Raw genomic sequence first — 18,915 nt, forward strand, 5'->3', positions numbered from 1 at the left:
CATTGTAGCTGTACGTTCTAAACATCCTTTTAGGGATCTGCTACCAACCAAACGCTGCCAATACTGTCCCAACAAGCCAATGCAGCCGGACAGTCGGAACGAATTGGTATCTACTGCCAACAAAACATATTCCAACCCTCTACCAACTTCATCTTACACCACAGATCTTAAACTCGCCATAAAAGTGGGATCCGTCGTATATGAAATGTGCCGTTAGTAGAGGGTTGGAATGTAATTTATTGGTAGGTGATCCTGATCCCAATTACCATTACAGCTGTACATTATGAACATCTTGCCATGAATGACAAGGGAGATGCTCTCAACCCCAACATGTGTACATTATGAACATCTTGCCATGAATGACAAGGGAGATGCTCTCAACCCCAACATGCAGCTGCAAAGCAGTTGGAACCCAATATTGGGAGTTGATTCGTGCATGTTTTGTTTCTAACCAATCGAACTGACGTCCTATAGTAGCTCTTCATGACAAGTATGAGAGAAGATTACATCAGCGTCCTACAGTAGCTCTCAGTGTATTGGAAACATCTCCCGATGGACAGTGAGATGTGCATGTGGGACGCTTGTGAGGCGCCAATGTAATATCACATGGGAGATGTTCCAATTCACGTTTATGGAGAGATTGGCTTCAGTCAGTGCAAGGCCGGTTCAAACAGTGTTTGATTAGCTTTTACAGCTTGCATCCAGAATATCTTCGTATTTCTATACTTTATTTTATGAAAAGATATTCTCAATGTAAGACTATAATGGTTGTTTGAGTTCGCACTAACTAAATCCCATTTCGTCTATGGTTGTTTGGCATCAATTCACAGTCAGGATACATTCCCCTTGTACTTTGGGGCTAAAAAATTCTGATCTAGGCTGATTGGTACTTCTCCCTAATTTATATCCAAGTTGCAAAACAGTTGGAACCCTATATTGGGAGTTGATTCGTGCATGCTTTGTTTCTAACCAATCGAACTAACATCCTACAGTAGCTCTTCATGACAAGTATGAGAGAAGATTACATCAGCGTCCTACAGTAGCTCTCAGTGTATTGGAAACATCTCCCGATGGACAGTGAGATGTGCATGTGGGACGCTTGTGAGGCGCCAATGTAATATCGCATGGGAGATGTTCCAATTCACATTTATGGGGAGATCGGCTTCAGTTAGTGCAAGGCCGGTTCAAACAGTGTTCGATTAGCTTTTACAGCTTGCATCCAGAATATCTTCGTATTTCTATACTTTATTTTATGAAAATATATTCTCAATGTAAGACTATAATGGTTGTTTGAACGGACTTCGCACTGACTGAATCCCATTTCATCTATGGGATGCATTCCCATTTTGTCTATGGTTGTTTGGCATCAATTCACGGTCAGGATGCATTCCCCCTGTACTTTGGGGCTAGAGAATTCTGATCTGGGCTGATTGGTACTTCTCCCTAATTTATATCCAAGTTGGCGATAATGTCTTGTCATCTCTCCAAGGAGCAAAAGAAAGAGTTTGGATCTGCTTATTACAGATTGCTCTTTGCACTAACCTATTATAGCATGTTTCAACTGCACATTAGGAACATCTTGATTCTTAAAAGAAAGGTAGATCGATTAGAGAAGAAGCTTAAGTAACTTGATTGATCTTTACACACTGTGCTTACAAAACTTGCAATCATGCAATGTGAAGGAGAAAGTACGTCAGAGGCCCTAGGTGTTATCCCAGGGGCAAAATCTCCAATGGTCAAATTAGTTAAGTGCATAACAAGGGGGTCAGACGAGGCATGAGGAGAGAGTACTCAAACAAGGTCACCCAGGAGCTAGAGAACTTGAGAACAGAAAAGGCCAAGATAGTTTACCTAAGGAGTGGCGCTACTTATTTATACTTGAACTCACTTGGGATGAGCTAGAATTGATTAGCAGCTGGCGGCCAGGATTGCTTTCTGGCCCTGCCACACGGCGCCATCTGGACTCTGTCACATGCGCCTATATCAAGTTGTAAGGACGGTGTAAGGACGAAATCCGGATTCAATAATTAGAAAAACTTTCCAGAATCAAAAGGTAAGGTTAATCATTTAATGATGAATTTCAGTCTCCCTATATTCTCATAAAACTTAACTGACCTGCCCTATATTTGAAAAACATCATTGACCGATATATTTTATTAATTACATGGGCATTATATAGTGAAGATGAGTAGTCAGGTTCAGACTACTCAATTGCTCTACCCAAACTTGACCCCAATTCATCAGCCCAACATAAAATCTGAAAATTCAAATTCAAATCCAAACTGTACAAAAAGCTGGGTTATGCTCAGGTTGGATTATATTTGCCCAAATTGTAACCAGATGGAAGTTTCTATCAAGGTTGTAAGTTTCATTACGTATTGTAGTTTATATTTATCGATTTTCACACTTATTGGCACATGGCGTGAATTAAGAAAAAAAATGGGATGTCAGATTTTTCACTAATATTTAGTATATCACGAGTATCGACATAGTATGGATGAATCCAACAAAGTATTAAGCAACACTGTGCAAATAGAATACAACAATTAATGGAGAGAAAATATAACTTTTATGAGATAGAAATAAAAATAAAAATAAACTTCTAAATGTATGGTAGAATTGTGTTAAAAGCCTTATTTTTCATTGAAACTTTGTGACAGATCTATATACAACCAGAAAACTTCATACCAAATTGGGATTAACTGGATTAACTAAACGTGATCCCTGTTTCCATGTATTTTATTAATGTCTTGGAACAGTATCATTGATTCCACAGCCTGCTAAACAGCCATCACATTCAACTAATCCTCGTTACAAAAAGAAAAAGAAAAATGATTTAAAATCAATTTTTTGAAACTCAAAGTAGCCTCTATGAATGATAACAAATAAGTATAGAAGATATTCTTAATATATAACTGCAAATGCTCTGAGATGAGTGTGAGATGCGCTCTGTGAGGAGAAAATGCGGACTCTAATCTAATTGGTGTAAAATCCAGATCTAAGTTGCTGCACTTATGGCTGAATTAGAGTATGTTTGACATTAACCAATAATAACACCCCACGTCAGTCATGCACGGGATCAAGAGATTGTAGTGGTCGTGGGGATGGCTGACCGCTTACGTGGGTTGTTATTATTGGTTAAAGAGTTCCTGGCAGCTAATCCGAACTCCGGCGCCCTTGTTTTCATTTTGGAGTTGGAGCTGGCATTTCCAACTTCCGGCATCCCTTGTCTCTTATATGGAGTGGAGCCGTGAAGGCTTTATCTTGCCACATGGCAGCTGATCATTGAGCAGAAACCTGGTAAAAAGGATCACCATGTATCAAATGAATAAGCTGCCAGTTGTGTTCATATTTCCAACTTCCAGCATCCCTCCTTCCTGTATGGAGTGGGCAGAAACCTGGTGCCAGTTGTAAGACATTGTCTACACCCTTTTGCTACAGAATCTGTCCACCAAACTCCTCACCCCCAAATATAAATATAAAAGGACTTGTGTTTACGGAAACACAGAAGCCACAACTCTCTCTCTCTCTCTCTCTCTATATATATATATCTATCTATCCCTCTGGCTCATATTAATTCAAAGTTCAAACCGCACCAAGACACAAGGAAGATATCTCTCATGCAAGTATCTTGGGTGAGGAATTGAAATGGGGTTGATAGTCATCACAATGCTGTGTTTTGTCCTTCTCACTTTGACAACCGCTTGTGCTTCCCTCCAAGCCCAGCTGCACTCACTTCATCCACAAGGTAATTATACCTGCATTCTCTCTCTCTCTCTCTTTCTCTCTCTCTCTAAATTTTCTCTGCAACTTGAAACAGACCAGGATCCCGGCCTTCTTCTTACCAAACTGCCAAGGAAGCTGAGGTTGCTTGAGGAGCCCATGGTAAGAACTGTGAAACCGCCCCATTTCCATTAGGCCATTACCATTCTTCTTCATTGTTTTTAGAACTAGAAACAGCTTTGTTATTACCATTGCTGCACCCACGGCCCACCCCATCTCAAAATTAAACTGTTCTCTAAATTCCCATTGTTCTTCTATTTTGCTGAAATGCAGGTTCAAAGAAGGTATATGGTCGAAGACTTCATAGCAGACTACAAACAAAAGGGAGCTCTGCTTTCAGGTGAACCACCTCATTCATCCACAAAACTTACTCATGTCACTCAATCTCATAAACCCTAACAAACAAAATGCAGTAGGATGCTGCTGCACTTGGCTAGTTCTAAAAATGGCCGGGTGTCAAGGTCAAAGTCAAAGGGGGCATTTACATCGTTGTCAACCAACCTGACTGAAGCCTGATGAATGTTAAGATTATATATGGTCGCAGAGTAATTACAATAGAATTTGGCGTACGAAATTATTGTTCACCCTTATGCTTCTACAGTTGAGCTAATTAATAGTTTATTATTGCATGTATACATGTTGTCCAGGTAAGATAAACACGGTAGGCGTGAGAGTGAGAGATGGAAGACAAGGGACGAGGCAGAAATGGGTGGAAGGAGCAGAAGCGTGGCAATTTTTTACAATGGACTACGCCAGAGTGAGAAGACGGAGGCCCATACACAACAAGGCCGTACCAGTTGGGCTTAGACCATGAATCAAGGGTCTGTGCTGTGGTTCCCAAGAACATACGTATATATATATATATCGATCAAAGTGTAGAAGATGAGATGGGGTTCATTGTTATATATTTATTATATATTAATTGAGAGTGTAGTTAGGGAAATGAGGAGGGTGTCGTCCTGAAACCGTGTTGTGGCCGACAATAGGGACCAAAACCCTATAAACAGTTGTTGCAAGTTGCAACCAAGGTTTGCTTCTTGGGACGATCCTGCTCATGCAATTTTGAGTTTGTATCAGCTCTCTCCTTTTTGTGGTTTCTAAGTTTAATTTTTGAAAGTATCAAAGGGGCTCTCAAAACCCAACACCACCCTTCGTACATGGTCCCTCTCTCTATCTCTGAACAAAAAGTATGTTTCGCAATATAGAGGAGATGGGGGTTGCCGTTCCCCACACTCCACCTCGCCTCGCCATGCTCGTTGCTTGCGTGTTAATCTAAAAACTAGAAGACAAAATGGGACTCATTTTATGAAATCGAGGGGAAAGCTCTGGGAGTCGGAGTGGGAGATGGAAGAGTGCATCTTCTTCCAAAGTTTGACTGACGGACTGGCACTAGTTGTTAATTTGTCTGGTTTAATTGACTCTTTCAATCCTACAACCATAGACGATTCCGACTCCAGTTGAATTTCTCCTACTTTAGTTAGTAGAGGGTCCACCCTAGAGCGCTGGACAAATTTGTATGTTACGCCCGGTGGAAGGTGGCCTAGCCTTGGCCTAACCGGCTACCGCCTAAAGCTGTAAATCACATCCCTCGATGTAGTGATGTGGTCCTCCTACCTTGAATTGGATGAAATTACCAAAGAATAAAGATGCCCCCAAAATACATCCAAAGCCCATGATTTAAGTTTTTAGCCCAAAAAAAAATGTTAGTAGGATCCACAGTCCCACATCAACAATGGGTCCAGTCGGGGGGAATCAATTTTAAGTGCCCGGCTGGCACAGAGGGCTTTCATGTTGTAATTTTTTACTTTGTGAGGTGGGGCTTGTGGCTTGTCTAGAAAGCCTATAAAAAGAAAAAAAAATACATTCAGAGCCAAATTTTGGTTATGGTAACAGCCATTTTATGTGGCAATACACGCTTTTCCTCAGGACTCAGGAGGCTGAACCAAAATTAAACAAGCCTTGTGAGATGAGGTAGACAAGTAATATTTGGCAAAAAATCTAGAAAACCAAAATTGAGGGCTTGTTTGGAAGGGCTGAAGCTTTGATGAACTGCTTTAGCCTTTAGGAAGTCACTGAAAACCACCTCGACCGTTACTCAGCCATCTACATGGCTCCCTATTAAAGCTTCCGAAAAGCGTTCCCTAATACAACTACAGATAGGAACATACAACCTATCTCCCAGCCACTTCACAAGTTTAAATTTCAGTGCTTTTCTATTTGGGAATGGGTTTTATTAGTTGGGTGGTATGGAATAGGCTGAAAATGGTACTCATTTGTCTGAATTCGTTCTGATTAAGAGTAGTCCAAATTCAATCCATTTATAACTGGATCGAATATCATTGATCAAAAAATATATAATTGGATCATTAATGGATCCACCCCTCCTTGGCCAAGTTACCATGAATATATGGCTTTCTCGTGTATTTCTTACAACCTCTATGTTGGGGAGTTTCTTTTACCAAATCATGAAGCCATTACTGGTACCACGATCTTCTAAAAATAGACATACTCTTAAGTGCCCGGAGGGCATACTAAAAACTTCATTCAACAGGACAGCTGATTGGAGGCAACAAAATTATTTCGTCCAAAGGCATCACAACACAAGGAGACTAGCTACAAGCCTACAACAGAACCTGCTGCTTTAAAGATCTAAAACCACAGAATAAGGTAAACAATCCCTTTTTAGGATGATTCACTCCTTTGAACATATGTACTGGAAAAAAAAGGAAAAGAACAGAATCTGCATTAATAAAGCTACCACACCTAGGCACATATAGGACATGTTCTAAGGAAAGTACACTGGCCAGTTGAAATAGTATGAATCCCGAAGATCCTTGTTCATGTACTGGTTCCACTGCATAAAAAGAACACATAAATACCACTCACGAGAACAGAAATAACCATTTATGAGCTCCCAACTCCAATATTTCTTTTTGTTTTTTTGGAGGCATAATTTAAACTAGTTTTAAGAGATGGCACTCTGATACTATTGGCAAAAACGAGTACAAGGTAGACATCCATCAATTAGCAGCCCAAATCAGAGGAGCTGGCAAGGGAAAATGGCATCAACATAGCTTCCCAGCATTATGCTTCCAATTTGCTTTTTCACAGTTCTATGGGTATACATAAGAAATTTAAAAACTAACTGCAAACAGGTACTATGCCCACCTTGATGGCATAGCCTTTAACACTCGGGAATGTAGAACTTTGATCTCACAAAGATATAAGAACAAAGGGATTTCCTCACTCTTCAGATACACAAACAAACATACATGCAGGGAAAAAGAAGAAAGAAACAGATACTAAAATTGATAAGAACCTTCATGCAAAAATATTGTTAAAATAGAGAATGAGGACTATCAGTAACAAGAAATTGAGCTCTCACCTTGAACTTATATGGTTGCCTCTTCTTCAGTGCTTTCTTCCAGTGGTACTGCTCAAATAGCATTGCCCGATCATGCCAGTTGCATATGGAAGTATTTCATTAAGGCAGAAAGGAAAGATGAACAAAGTAGCCTACTTCTAATAAGATATTGGTACGTTGTATACTTGCACCCATATCCATCCAAGAGATTATTGTAAGATTCTAACCTAAGGAATTTGTCATTGAAAATAAAAGCTGATTTGACCTGAAAAAAAATGAAGAGGATGTAGACAAGTCTAGGCCATGTGTTCATAAAAAGAAATTAAGTTCATATGTTGTTTCTCTAACTACACACATGTACATCCAAAAAATTATCTAACCTAGTTTCCTATAATTTGTTTTATCCAGCGAGCTCTTAAGATCCTTACAGATGAAACAAACCAAAGAGAGATTGTATCTAGGCCCAAATGGAATCACCCAACCACTGGGTCCATAATAGACCTCAGCTCCCCACCCCCCGACTCCCAAAGAGTGAAGAAACCTACAATCACTGATGGTCCTGGGTTTCCCAATGAATACCTATCAAAATTCATTTTCATGGAGCCCCAGGAAGGTGGAGCCTAAGTCTGATGAGGCATCCCTCTGGATAGATGTGTGGAAACAACATGAACCAATCCTTTCACAGTTTCATCAAAACTACAGTCATTGGACTCATCTATTGTGCATACCTACCTGTTGGACCACCCAAAGAGTTCTATCAAAACCTCTTCAAGACCTCCTTCTCTTAGTGAAGGCTCTGGCAGCTATTTACTTCCAATCAACCACAGAACTGCTGCTCTCAGACATCTGAATATAATCAATCATAGTTCAAGGAGAGCAGCAAGATGTCTCAGACAGTGTTGGGATCTCCTGCAGAAGTGTCCATCTAAACCCCAATCAAGGCATTAATCCTCTTGACTTCTTCCAGCCATAGCTGATTTATGCCTCAATAAGCTGCTTCTTTAATTGCACCCCTTGCCACAAGTGCTTCAGCAACACTGATCAGGGATTGGCCCCCATGGCTTTACCAAATACAAACTGCCACTTGAAAAATTCTTTGCATCAATGCCTCTGTGATTTATATGATTAAATGGTGCCTATTGACTAAACAAGCATCATCATGTCTTAACCATGTGGGGAGAGAGTCAGATACATGAACCTTACCATAGTTTTAAAGGCACCAAGGCGAGGCTAGGCGACAGAGGCCGCCTTGTCGCCTAGGCCATAGATTTTTTTAAGTAATAAACATATAACCTAGGGTAGTTCCCTAGGTTCCATAGCCATATTTCCTAAATAATAACCCATAATTTTCATAAAAAGAGTATAAAGTTCATGTTAAAGTATAGAAAATCAACATATTCATGAGAAGAAAAAGAAGAAATAAAAGAAAATTCAAAAAATATAGGGGTTGAACCCTATTTTTGTTATAGGAAAAGAAGGAAAGAAAAGGTGGAAGAAAAAACCTTGTCGATTAGACAAAATTTTAAGCTCTTCCTTATTGGTCCAGGTTTTGAAGTCTTTGAGGGTTCAATACAGCATTTAGCAATGTCTGTTGATTAAACCCTAACAAATACAAAAATAATAAAAATAAATTAGTATATAAATACACAAAATGAATATTTTAGTTTAATAATGTTTATTTTATAATTATAATCCCAAAAATTTAAGAATATACAAGTATTTTACAACATAATGTACAAAACTGCTTGGCAATTAGGCGAGGCAAGCCTCCAAGGGTGTCTTGTCGCCTAGGCATCACCTTGGCAACCATGAACCTTTTTTTTATCAATAAATGTATTGGATTGTAAATAAAACAAAACGAAACACAGATTACATACACAAGTTTTCCCTTTCTTTCTGGAAAGTGGCAAGACTGTTTGTTTCAACTTTTTAACCCTTTTTAACGCAAAAACTTTGTGTTTTGCCTCTTTTAATTTCCTTTGGTGTAAATGTCGGGAAAACAAAGTTTCATCCTAAAAGGGGCAAAAATATAGTTGAAATACTTAAGTCGGAAAATATCCCATCCCTTTTATATTGAAAACATACAGAGCCTAAACGAATTTTGTTACTATACGCAAAAAAGATCTCCCCCCCCCCAAATGAAAAAAAAAAAAATTACAAGTTCTTTATGTGGTTAGTGAGGAAAAAAAATCAGGTGCACCCACTATTGCTTATAATTTCAAGAGCCTTCAGGATATACGACCAAAACATCAAAGCTTATGAGATGCAATTGTTCAAAGTTTTTATTCTCAAAGATGCAATTGTTCCATACTTCCCACAGACCACAACAAAGAACAAAGAGCAGCAGATTCCTGTGAGATGGTGTCACAGGAACTAAAGCCCCAAGAAGGCCAATGGGAGATTAGCATGGATAAATCTCTAGGAAGAACCTAGTTAAAGCAGAAAAGGAGATAAAGTGAGATCACACTCAATACAAGAAGGAACGAATGCTAGGGCAGAAAATCAAGGACTCTCTCTCCTCTTATTAAGTATGGCAGTCTACATGAAGAACAGAACTTCTGAGGGGACATAAGCATCTCAAAGCTACCACCACAGACAGGAATCAGCAAAAGATGGGCCAGCCAAGAAGTTACTGAAGGATTAATGAAGAAGTAGTATCGGTTCACATGCATACATTTTTTAAAATGAACGTGAAGTTGTGAACTGAATTTCAAAGTGCAGAAGGGGAGTTTGCGTCCTAATGGCCAAATGCCCCTGACGTCTATGAATTACAATTGCTGCACTATTTCGAAACCACAGTTTAAACTTAACATCATTCACTATCTAATTATACAAGCAGTAATAGTTTCCTGGAACTTTTTATAACATGCACTCATACAGTATGCTCATGACACTTCTAAATGCTTATAACAATCAATGTCTACCAATAACAGTATCAACCTGAACACAATTATTTGAAAGGGAAGGCGAACGATGTAGCACCATTATAATGCGATAAATATGAATTATGAGAAATAACGCTTACTATTAAAAACATGAGATATTAAAATGATATTACAGACTTTAGAATTCCGTATTAAGATTGTTTTAAGCGATAAACAGAGCCTAGAATGAATCAGGAAGCAATGTACATAAAATTTCAAACGCGTATAGAAGAACTTTCAAAAAACCTATAAATTTTTGAAACAGAAGAAGTGAGAACCTCAGAGTTTAACAAAACGGGCCGTGATTATGGCAACATGGAACCCTAGAAAAGAGCACGACCAAACAAATAAACCCTGATAAAGATTTAGATAAACACCAAAAGGAAAGCCCTAACCAGATTATCGCGAAAACAAAAAAAGAGCTTACTTGTATTGATTTGAGAGTTGCCACATGTATGGATGGAACCAGGTAATCGCAGAGAACACGAACGAACCAATCCATATGTTCACGAATCGTTCAGGATCAGTGTGAGGAACGCCCGGGTCACCACGATATGGATTACCAAAATACTTCTCCACCTCTCTCTCTCTCTCTCTGAATTGAAGGTAGGCGCGGACTGCCGGTGTCACGGGGTAGGATTATGCAGCGAAATATATCCGTCCGGGCCTCGGCGGCCGATACAAGCCTTTTGTGAATGTAAAGGCTGCATTAAGGGCCTGAAGATAAAGTTAAAAAGTAAAGTAAATGGCACCATATCATGAACTCATTGTTATTGATCGGGGTTCTCGGGTTTTCGACTTTTTGTCTCGCTTATATGCGAAAAGGGATTTTATTAGGCTGCATTTGTTTGAGGTATAAATTCAAATTTTATACGATGGAAAATATGAATCGGTTTAGTGATGGATAGAAATTGGGACCGGTTGATTTTGAAAATTTACATCGATCATATTTGGTTTTTTATGGTGTAAATTTTCAAATTGGGTCTCGACGGAAAAAGATGAACAAGCAATGGTTACGTTGATAGGCATGAACGAGCAACGGTCATAGATACCCTGCGCCGGAAGCATCGAATACAACTCGGCCTTACCATCGAGTTTGTAAAGGACGACCAGTATGATCCATACCAATCGGATGGAAATCGCCGATGACTGGTTATCCACCCAGCATATCAGACCCTGAATTGATATTTAAACAAGGGAGGCAAACCCGGAGGATGGTACAGATAGGAGAATCAGGGACTTCGGCCATCGGTGTTCCGGGCTTGATACCGGGCCATTGACGGCAGAGACAGTGTTGACCATCCTGGATCTGTTTATAGACGGAAGCAACGTGCATTCCACAACCACACCCCATGTGGTCTTCCCGCATGACAAACACCTTACAGCGTAACATATCTTCTACTCTCCTCTGCAACTCCTGGCCTTGTGTTGATTTGTTTCAAAGATTTCTTAATTTGTTGAGTTTGCTTATTAAAAGCTGATGTGAGAGACGATGCCTTCACTTGGGATCTCTTGCTTTTTGTGACGGGCCAAAAATTAGAGATAGCGTCGTAGAGGTCGAGAAACCGGAACATCTTTTTAGAGTATCTCTTGCTTTTTGCGACGGACTCGACGAACCCGAAGAGATGGATGGCCCCTTCTCTGCAAATTTCCGAGAAACAAGATTCTCTGATTGACTGGGAGGTGGAGAAGACGTCTACATGTGGGTCGGTAACTCGGAGACTCAATGCCCCGGCCAGTGCGCTTGGTAGGGACGGTGACCAACCCATTCAACAGCTAGCGGTTTCTTTCAGGGGCCACCGAGCGCGCCATTAGAGGCCGTACGCCAATCCACCCATTTTAGGGACCAACCCTGGTAGGGACGGTGACCAACCCTTCTCCGCTTCTTCACTTGACCGAGAGGAAGAGTGGATCCTCTGTTGTCTGTGACTCTCGCAGATTTCGGCTGGTCTAAGAAGAGGAGGGGAGATGAAGCGAACAAAGGAGAGAACGGGTCTTATCGGTGTAACCGTTGGACAGAGGAAGGTAAAGTTTTACATCGATAAAATCTTTCCAGTAATTTTCGGTGAATATACTAACAAGAATGGAATATGCTTGTAAAATTGAACCGGATACACCTCCACCAAATGCAGCCTTGGGGAAAATTCCTCATCATTACCCTCTAATTTGGTTCGAAATCTTGAATGGAACTTTAAAATGCAATAATTCTATTAATTCAGGATCTGAACTTTCAAAATGTGGCAATACAGTATTCAAGCTTTTAAAACGTGACAATTCAGTACCTGAATTTTTAAAACGTGACAATCTAATATTTATCATTAATCAACCATTAAGTGACATTTAAAAAGTCAAAAATGCCCTAAGAATGCCATCTAATTCTCTTTATCAACCATCCAAACATTGACAATAAAATGAACAATCCCAAATTTTAGATTCTTCTAAACAATCACCAACTATTTTGAATAGAAGAGGTTAGGATTTGGGATTGTTCAATTTTTTATCAACATTTGGATGGTTGATAAAGAGAATTAGATGGCATTTGAAGGGCATTTTTGACTTTTCAAATGTCACTTAACGACTTATTAACGGAATGATTAACGGTAGGTACTGGATTGTCACATTTTAAAGTTCAGGGACCAAATTGTCACTCGAACCAAAGTACAGGGTACTGATCGGGAATTTTCCCATTTTATTAAGGGTATATTTCTTAAACTACCCTTATGGTTTAGTTAATTGAATAAGTGTATCTTTATTGTTTGAAAATTGACTAATGCTATCCCTATTGTCTCTGACAATTGACTAATCCTTCTTAATCATTAGCATGCGTGAGATATGAAAAAGAAAAGAAATGTCAAATTTTTCTTCCACTATTTCTCAAATTTTCAAAATAAAACCCAATTGATGAAAAAATTCAGGAAGAAAAAGCCAATGGCAACTCTAGACAATGTTTAGGAGATGAAAAAACCTCTCATCCCAGCGACAATGAAATTTTTAACTTGAAGAAAGCTTTGACTGATTCCCTCAACAGCACAAATCGAGGGTTGAGGTCCCCAAATCCACTCCATGGCCTCTCCCATTCAAGCTAATCTGATCTGATTTTCATTAATAATTTAAACAAAAAATTACAACCATAGTTCATTCACGTCTTCTTCTCAACACAATGGCAACAATTACCAGATCTAGTCCATAGTTCACTGACGTCATTCCCTCCCCCTTTTCTCCTTCCTTGCTCCGCTCCATCATCTCCACCTCTATTCATAGCAACCATCAGCATTTTTGTATTTAGGTTGACTATGCTCAGATTGGGTATAACAAGAATGCAAATTTTCTATGAACATGTTAAAAGATTGACTCTGCTCAGATTGGGTCTAACTGCTTATTTTTTCTTTTTCTGAATTAAAGAGAAGCAAAGCGAAGGTGGGAATTGAATTCTAGGGAGAGGGAGGGGAGGAGTCTGAGGAGGCCCGCATTTATTGACGCTCCCCTGTTTTCTTTTTCTTTTGATTAGGGTCAGCTTCTATGTCATCCTTTTTTCTTTCTCTCTTTAATGGTCTTCTTTTCCATCGTTCGAAAATAGGGGAGACAAAGAAAAACTAATATTTCAAAAAAAAAGGGTCCTTGAATGGACGATGGTTAGCTCCTTCGATCCCCATTTCCATTTCCAGGTACCCCACCACACAGTGAGCAAATCTAGGAGAGACCAAGTAACCCAGAAAGTAGGCATTGAAGAAGACTCCTTGTAAGGTGACAACCAGATTTCGCTCATACCACTTGTACAGTGATGACCAGATTTCTGTCCGTTCTTTGCTTCTTTCAACATAGCCTTAATCCAACCCCCACTGTGCTCGAATCGCCTCAAGGACTTGCAGGGCAAGAGCATCCCTCCGACCATTCCTGGCACGGCGGAAACCGTCTCCAACATCTTTGTCTGGATTTTAGTTACTCATAAATTCCACCCTGGAACTTGATAATCAAGGCATGGCCAGAAGGAGTTGAGACCTTGACTGGAACTCATCTCACAGTAACCCATGGAAGGATAATTAGAAGCGTGATGGCTAATGTGCACCAGAATTCTTGCTTGTTTACCAGTTTAGAGCCGTGAGGATGACGAAGGTCCAGAGTAAAACAAACGTTTGTCCAACCTGCAAAGCAATGGATTCTTTCAAAGACATTTTGGTGGAGATGGCAGACAAGGGGGAAGATAGTCGAGCATGAAAGGCAGAGAAGCGCAAGGATGCTCGCTACAGCACTTGAAGTTGCAGAGGTCAAAGGGTTTTTTAGGAATGGAGGTGGGAAGGGTATTTTCGGGATTTTTGATAAATATATTAATCACATGAAATGAAAAGTTAACAGATGATAACGGTAAGGGTTAAGCTAGTCAGTTGTCAAAAATATTAGGGATAGCATTAGTCAATTTTCAAACAGTAAAATAAACTTAATCAATTAGCTAAACCATAACGTCGAGGCACAAGATAGCTCAATCAACTTAAAGATGGGAGTAAGAGGTGAAAGGATGTGGTTATTACCAACCCACATGCAAAGCATGAGAAAATAAACCATATAGCCATTAAGCAGTGTCGCCCCACAAGGGATGTGTAGTTTTGAGAGTACCAATGGTAGCCATCTAAGTAAGTCGACTCAAAAAGAACATTTTTTGAGACTCCACTAAAAGATAATATTAGTTTTCCCAAAAATCATATTAGTATAAATTACGACAATACCATTCAATATAGCACACCAAGCATAAGACTAAGCCTTCTTTACCACTATAACAATTGAGCATAGAGAGCATGCAAAGTAGGGCACAAACGGCAAGCAAATCAAGTGTGTAGTCTACAATACATGACAAAATCCCAATAGTTCCAACTTCCAAGCAAATGACCTAGGGTGCAATCAAGCCAAGCCAAACTTTGGCTTGTCTTGGCTCAACTTGACTAAAATACTACTAGATTCAAGTTCGATCTCGAGTTTGATTCGAACCATATTTGTTAGATCGAGCTTAACTCAATTAAATATTTGATGAGCTTGAATTCACTTGAAAATGAATACATTTTTATATTATATATGATTTATTTGTTATAATATATAGCATATTCTTATATTATATATACAATATAAAAATATTTTTATAATATAATTTTATATTCTATAATATATGTACAATATACATATGTATGTATATATGTGTTAATCGAAGTCAAACTCGCTTTCAAAAGGAACTTTTTATTGATCAAGCTTAAGCTCAAATAACTAATCGAACTTACCTTTGAGGTCCAAACTATTGAATTAGAGTTTGATACAATTGCAACATTGAAGTGATCATGATGAATTTATGTACTTGGACTCAGCAACTGTTCACATAATCACATGGATCGTGCTGCTCAATATGAATCATGTGACCCCTTAAATCATTTTTTGTCACTTTAACCCTTGTCCATTTGGATGTGCCTCAGTTCTTTTAGCCCCTTTAATCGAAGAAATAGATAGCTTCTAACCCCTTAACCGATCTATTTTGGTCTACTTTCTTTCATTTTACCATTTGTTGGAGCAATTTTCAAGTTCCTTTGAATGTGGAACAAGGTTCAAAATTTCCATATGTTCATATCAAAAAAGAAATGCAAGGTTCAACGTATCAATACACCCCTTCCAACATATCAAAGTGTATCGTTAGTTTGAACCTTGTGTTGTAGTATTTCCATTCATTCATCCTAACATTAACATTTCTAGGACCCCTTGAAATGATTCATTGGGATTTCTATCTTTTTTCTCTTTCTCTACCTTTTCTACATTCTCTTCCTCTCTCTTTCTGTCTTGTGTTAATTTGTTCCAACCCTACTGCATCACCGTACCAAGTCTTTTTTTAGATTAATCTGATCTGGGTTTTTTATTTAATTTAGGAATAAAGGTTTAATTCATGATTGATGACTTGTTTCATTTGAAAGAATGGGACTTGTATCATTTGAAGTCTTTATGGTGAGCTTTATTTGAATTAGGAAACTGAATTAAAAAGGTTAGTATGGATCCCACATCATTTGAAGTGGGTAGTTAATTTCTTTTTATAGGTAATCGCGCGCCTGAAGTTAGTACATTTTATGAGAGTGGAGTTAACTAATCCCGTTTTTTTCTAAAAGTTGATAGAGACACTCTATGGATACTCTTATTTGAGAAGACAAGTAGCCACTTGTCTCAGGTAGAAAACCTTTAACCCAAAGGCTTTTCTATAGACTAGAGAAGAGCCCTTAGGCTAGAGGGCTTCTATTCCAAACAAACGGTTACCTATCTCCTCAAGAAAGAGCATGGTTTTCAAAATCAGACCGGACCGGATGGTTGGACCGAAAAACCGGTAATCGGTCAGCCCCCGAGTTTGGTTATACTAGAAATCGGAAATTCTTTAAAAAAGCGTTGAAAAAATTAGAAAACCGCTGACCTGGGTGATCGGACCGCTAAATCGTTTGACCCGGGTAGTGGTTCACGGGTTATCCTTTTTATTTTTGCTATTTTAAATAAAATAAAACATAAAAAATAAAATGGCCTTTATATCCCCATCCCAAATCGAATGTTTAGGGTTAGAACCCCATTTTCGTTCTAACCCAGTAACCCTTCCATCCTCTCAGCCCTCACACCCAACCAGCCACCTAAGGCGGCCAGCACCTACGGCATCCGATGGCAACACACAGCCTTCAATGGAGATTAACGGCGACCAGCAACGGCGGTCAGCTTCATTTACAGCAGCCAACATTTATTTTATAGCACTCTCCAGCAATAACAATTGCGGTATACAAGTTTGCAGCGGCGGTCTAGCGAGTTTGCAGCAGAGAGTTTATAATGGCAGTAACACCACCATTGGCGATTCTGCAGTTGCAGCAACACTTGCAGCAGCAATCACTTGCGACCAAGCCTAAGCCCACTGGCGGCGAGCCCACCATCATACCACCATTACCAGTAGTGAAACCTTGAAGGACCTGAAGGTATAAATTTTTTTTCTAAATTTTTTGTGAGTTTAATTGATTCTTTGAATTTTTTTGCTTAATTCTTTGTTTAATACTTTAATTAATCTTGCTTAACTATTTTTTCTGAATTCATTGCTTAATTAATTACAAAGATTCACAATTTCACCTACTCATATTGGCTTAATTAATTTTCTTTTTCAATTCCTTGCCTATTTTTTCTGTATTTTTTCTCTATTTATTTGCAATCTTCTATTTTATTTTTCTGTTTTTCAGTATTTTCTATTTTTATGTACCTTGTTCCTAGATAGTTTTATTTTTCTGTATTTTTTGAATTTTTTATGTTTTTTCTGTATTTTTTAGAAATTTTCTGTATTTTATTTTTATATTTTCTATGTGTTCTATACTGTATTATTTTTTATTTATATAGTTTTTAATTTCTGCATTTTCTGTTTTTTATTTAATTTTATGCTACTTTTTTATTATTTATAAACATATTTTTATTTTTAATTTATTTATGACATCACCGATCGAACCGTTCAACCTAGATGGTCGAACCGCTTAACCGGAAACCGGTCCCCTGACCAGTTCGTTTTTGAAAACGATGAGAAAGAGTATCCCGAGAGGTTATTTTTACTCTCAAGAAAAAAAAAAAAAAAAAAAAACAAAGAAACAAAAGTGAAAGTAGTAATCCACTCTCAAAAAAAAGTACTCATTTTAGACACATAGCTACCTATCGAAACAAACAACTACCCACTTCAAATGATGTGGGACCTATACTAACCTTTCTAATTCAGTTCCTAATGCAAATAAGACTCACCTATAATGACTTTCAATAATGTAAGTCTCATTCCTTGAAATGAAATAAGTCATCAATTACAAATTAAACATGATTTAATTTCCTAAATTAAATAAGAAACCCGAATCAGATTGATCTCCAAAAAAAATTAATAGCCCTGTAGGGTGGTCATTCCATAGTATATAAACATAAGAAAGAAAAATCATGGAAAAACAAGGTCCAAAGATTAATTTTATGTGTTTTTTTGTTGCACAAAAAAAAAAAAAAAAAAAAAAAACTGGTAGGAGCAAGATCACCTGCCCATTTGGTGTAGTTTATCAAATAGAAATTCCTCCCTTCTCTTAAATGCTGAATTGCAGTGTACATCTTTCGCCGGGGTCCAACAGCATTTATTCCCATCTCTTTGAGGTCTTCAAATGTAAGTAATGGCAGCACTTCCTCATCTACCTCATGCATTTCAAATATATCAGCATACCTACCAAACCCCAACTCCTCCAACCAGCTTCTTACACTATCTACAATAGTAACACCGGTTCCTATCTTGTCATACACTCGGCCTGCTTTGGGAATCATACAGGGTCCATCACTAGAATAGAATGTAGCATCATCTCTACAAGTAACAAGCATCATTTGTCCAAAACCCATCGGAATCACCTCTTACCTGCACGTCCCAAATAGGTTCTAAGCACTCACTTCCATGGGCTTCTTTGCTCGTATTTGAGGTATCACGGTCCGATGAATCCTTGAACCCCTCAACAGAATAGACGTCGTAGCTTGGATTTGATGTGGAATCAACAAAATCGACATCCCTATACTCTTTCTCATGGTCATTATTAGTTTCAGGACAAACCTTGGAACTCCAAGCGCTGCTAACAACACCATTGTTACCTCTCGTGCTCCGTCCCCTCCTCTTCATGAGATGGCCCTTCCGCGTTACAGTTCCGAAACCAAACCTTGGTTTACTTGCATTAGTTTCGTCCGAGGTTGCAAATTCAGAAACCAATTTCGAAAAATTAGGGTTCCTATTCTCTCTATTGTGCTGCGTATCAGACGAAGCCCTCGGAGATACACAATGACCTTGGCAAGGAGAACCCACAA

General features: G+C 38.7%; 1 protein-coding gene and 1 long non-coding RNA gene across 4 annotated transcripts; one reads left to right on the forward strand and one right to left on the reverse strand.

The window, feature by feature from the left end:
• Positions 1 to 147: 147 nt before the first annotated feature.
• LOC104600036 (uncharacterized) lies at positions 148 to 6,566 on the forward strand. Its single transcript, XM_010262834.3, has 4 exons — positions 148 to 3,748; positions 3,821 to 3,885; positions 4,057 to 4,123; positions 4,431 to 6,566. The coding sequence occupies exons 1-4, from the start codon at positions 3,649 to 3,651 to the stop codon at positions 4,595 to 4,597; spliced, it is 399 nt and encodes a 132-aa protein (XP_010261136.1). The 5' UTR covers positions 148 to 3,648; the 3' UTR covers positions 4,598 to 6,566.
• LOC109114938 (uncharacterized) lies at positions 6,437 to 12,240 on the reverse strand. Of its 3 annotated transcripts, none has more exons than XR_016084218.1 (3): positions 10,499 to 12,240; positions 7,169 to 8,224; positions 6,437 to 6,637 (listed from the first exon to the last, which is right to left on the reverse strand). It is a non-coding gene; the product is annotated as an uncharacterized LOC109114938 (long non-coding RNA). The 3 variants fall into 3 exon arrangements; XR_016084219.1 differs by having other exon boundaries at positions 7,169 to 8,230; XR_002022882.2 differs by having other exon boundaries at positions 7,169 to 7,216; positions 10,499 to 12,230.
• Between the last annotated feature and the right edge of the window lie 6,675 nt (positions 12,241 to 18,915).

This window comes from Nelumbo nucifera, chromosome 3 (genome assembly GCF_055504915.1).
Source record: "Nelumbo nucifera cultivar China Antique chromosome 3, China Antique-T2T, whole genome shotgun sequence".
NCBI classification, from domain to species: domain Eukaryota; kingdom Viridiplantae; phylum Streptophyta; class Magnoliopsida; order Proteales; family Nelumbonaceae; genus Nelumbo; species Nelumbo nucifera.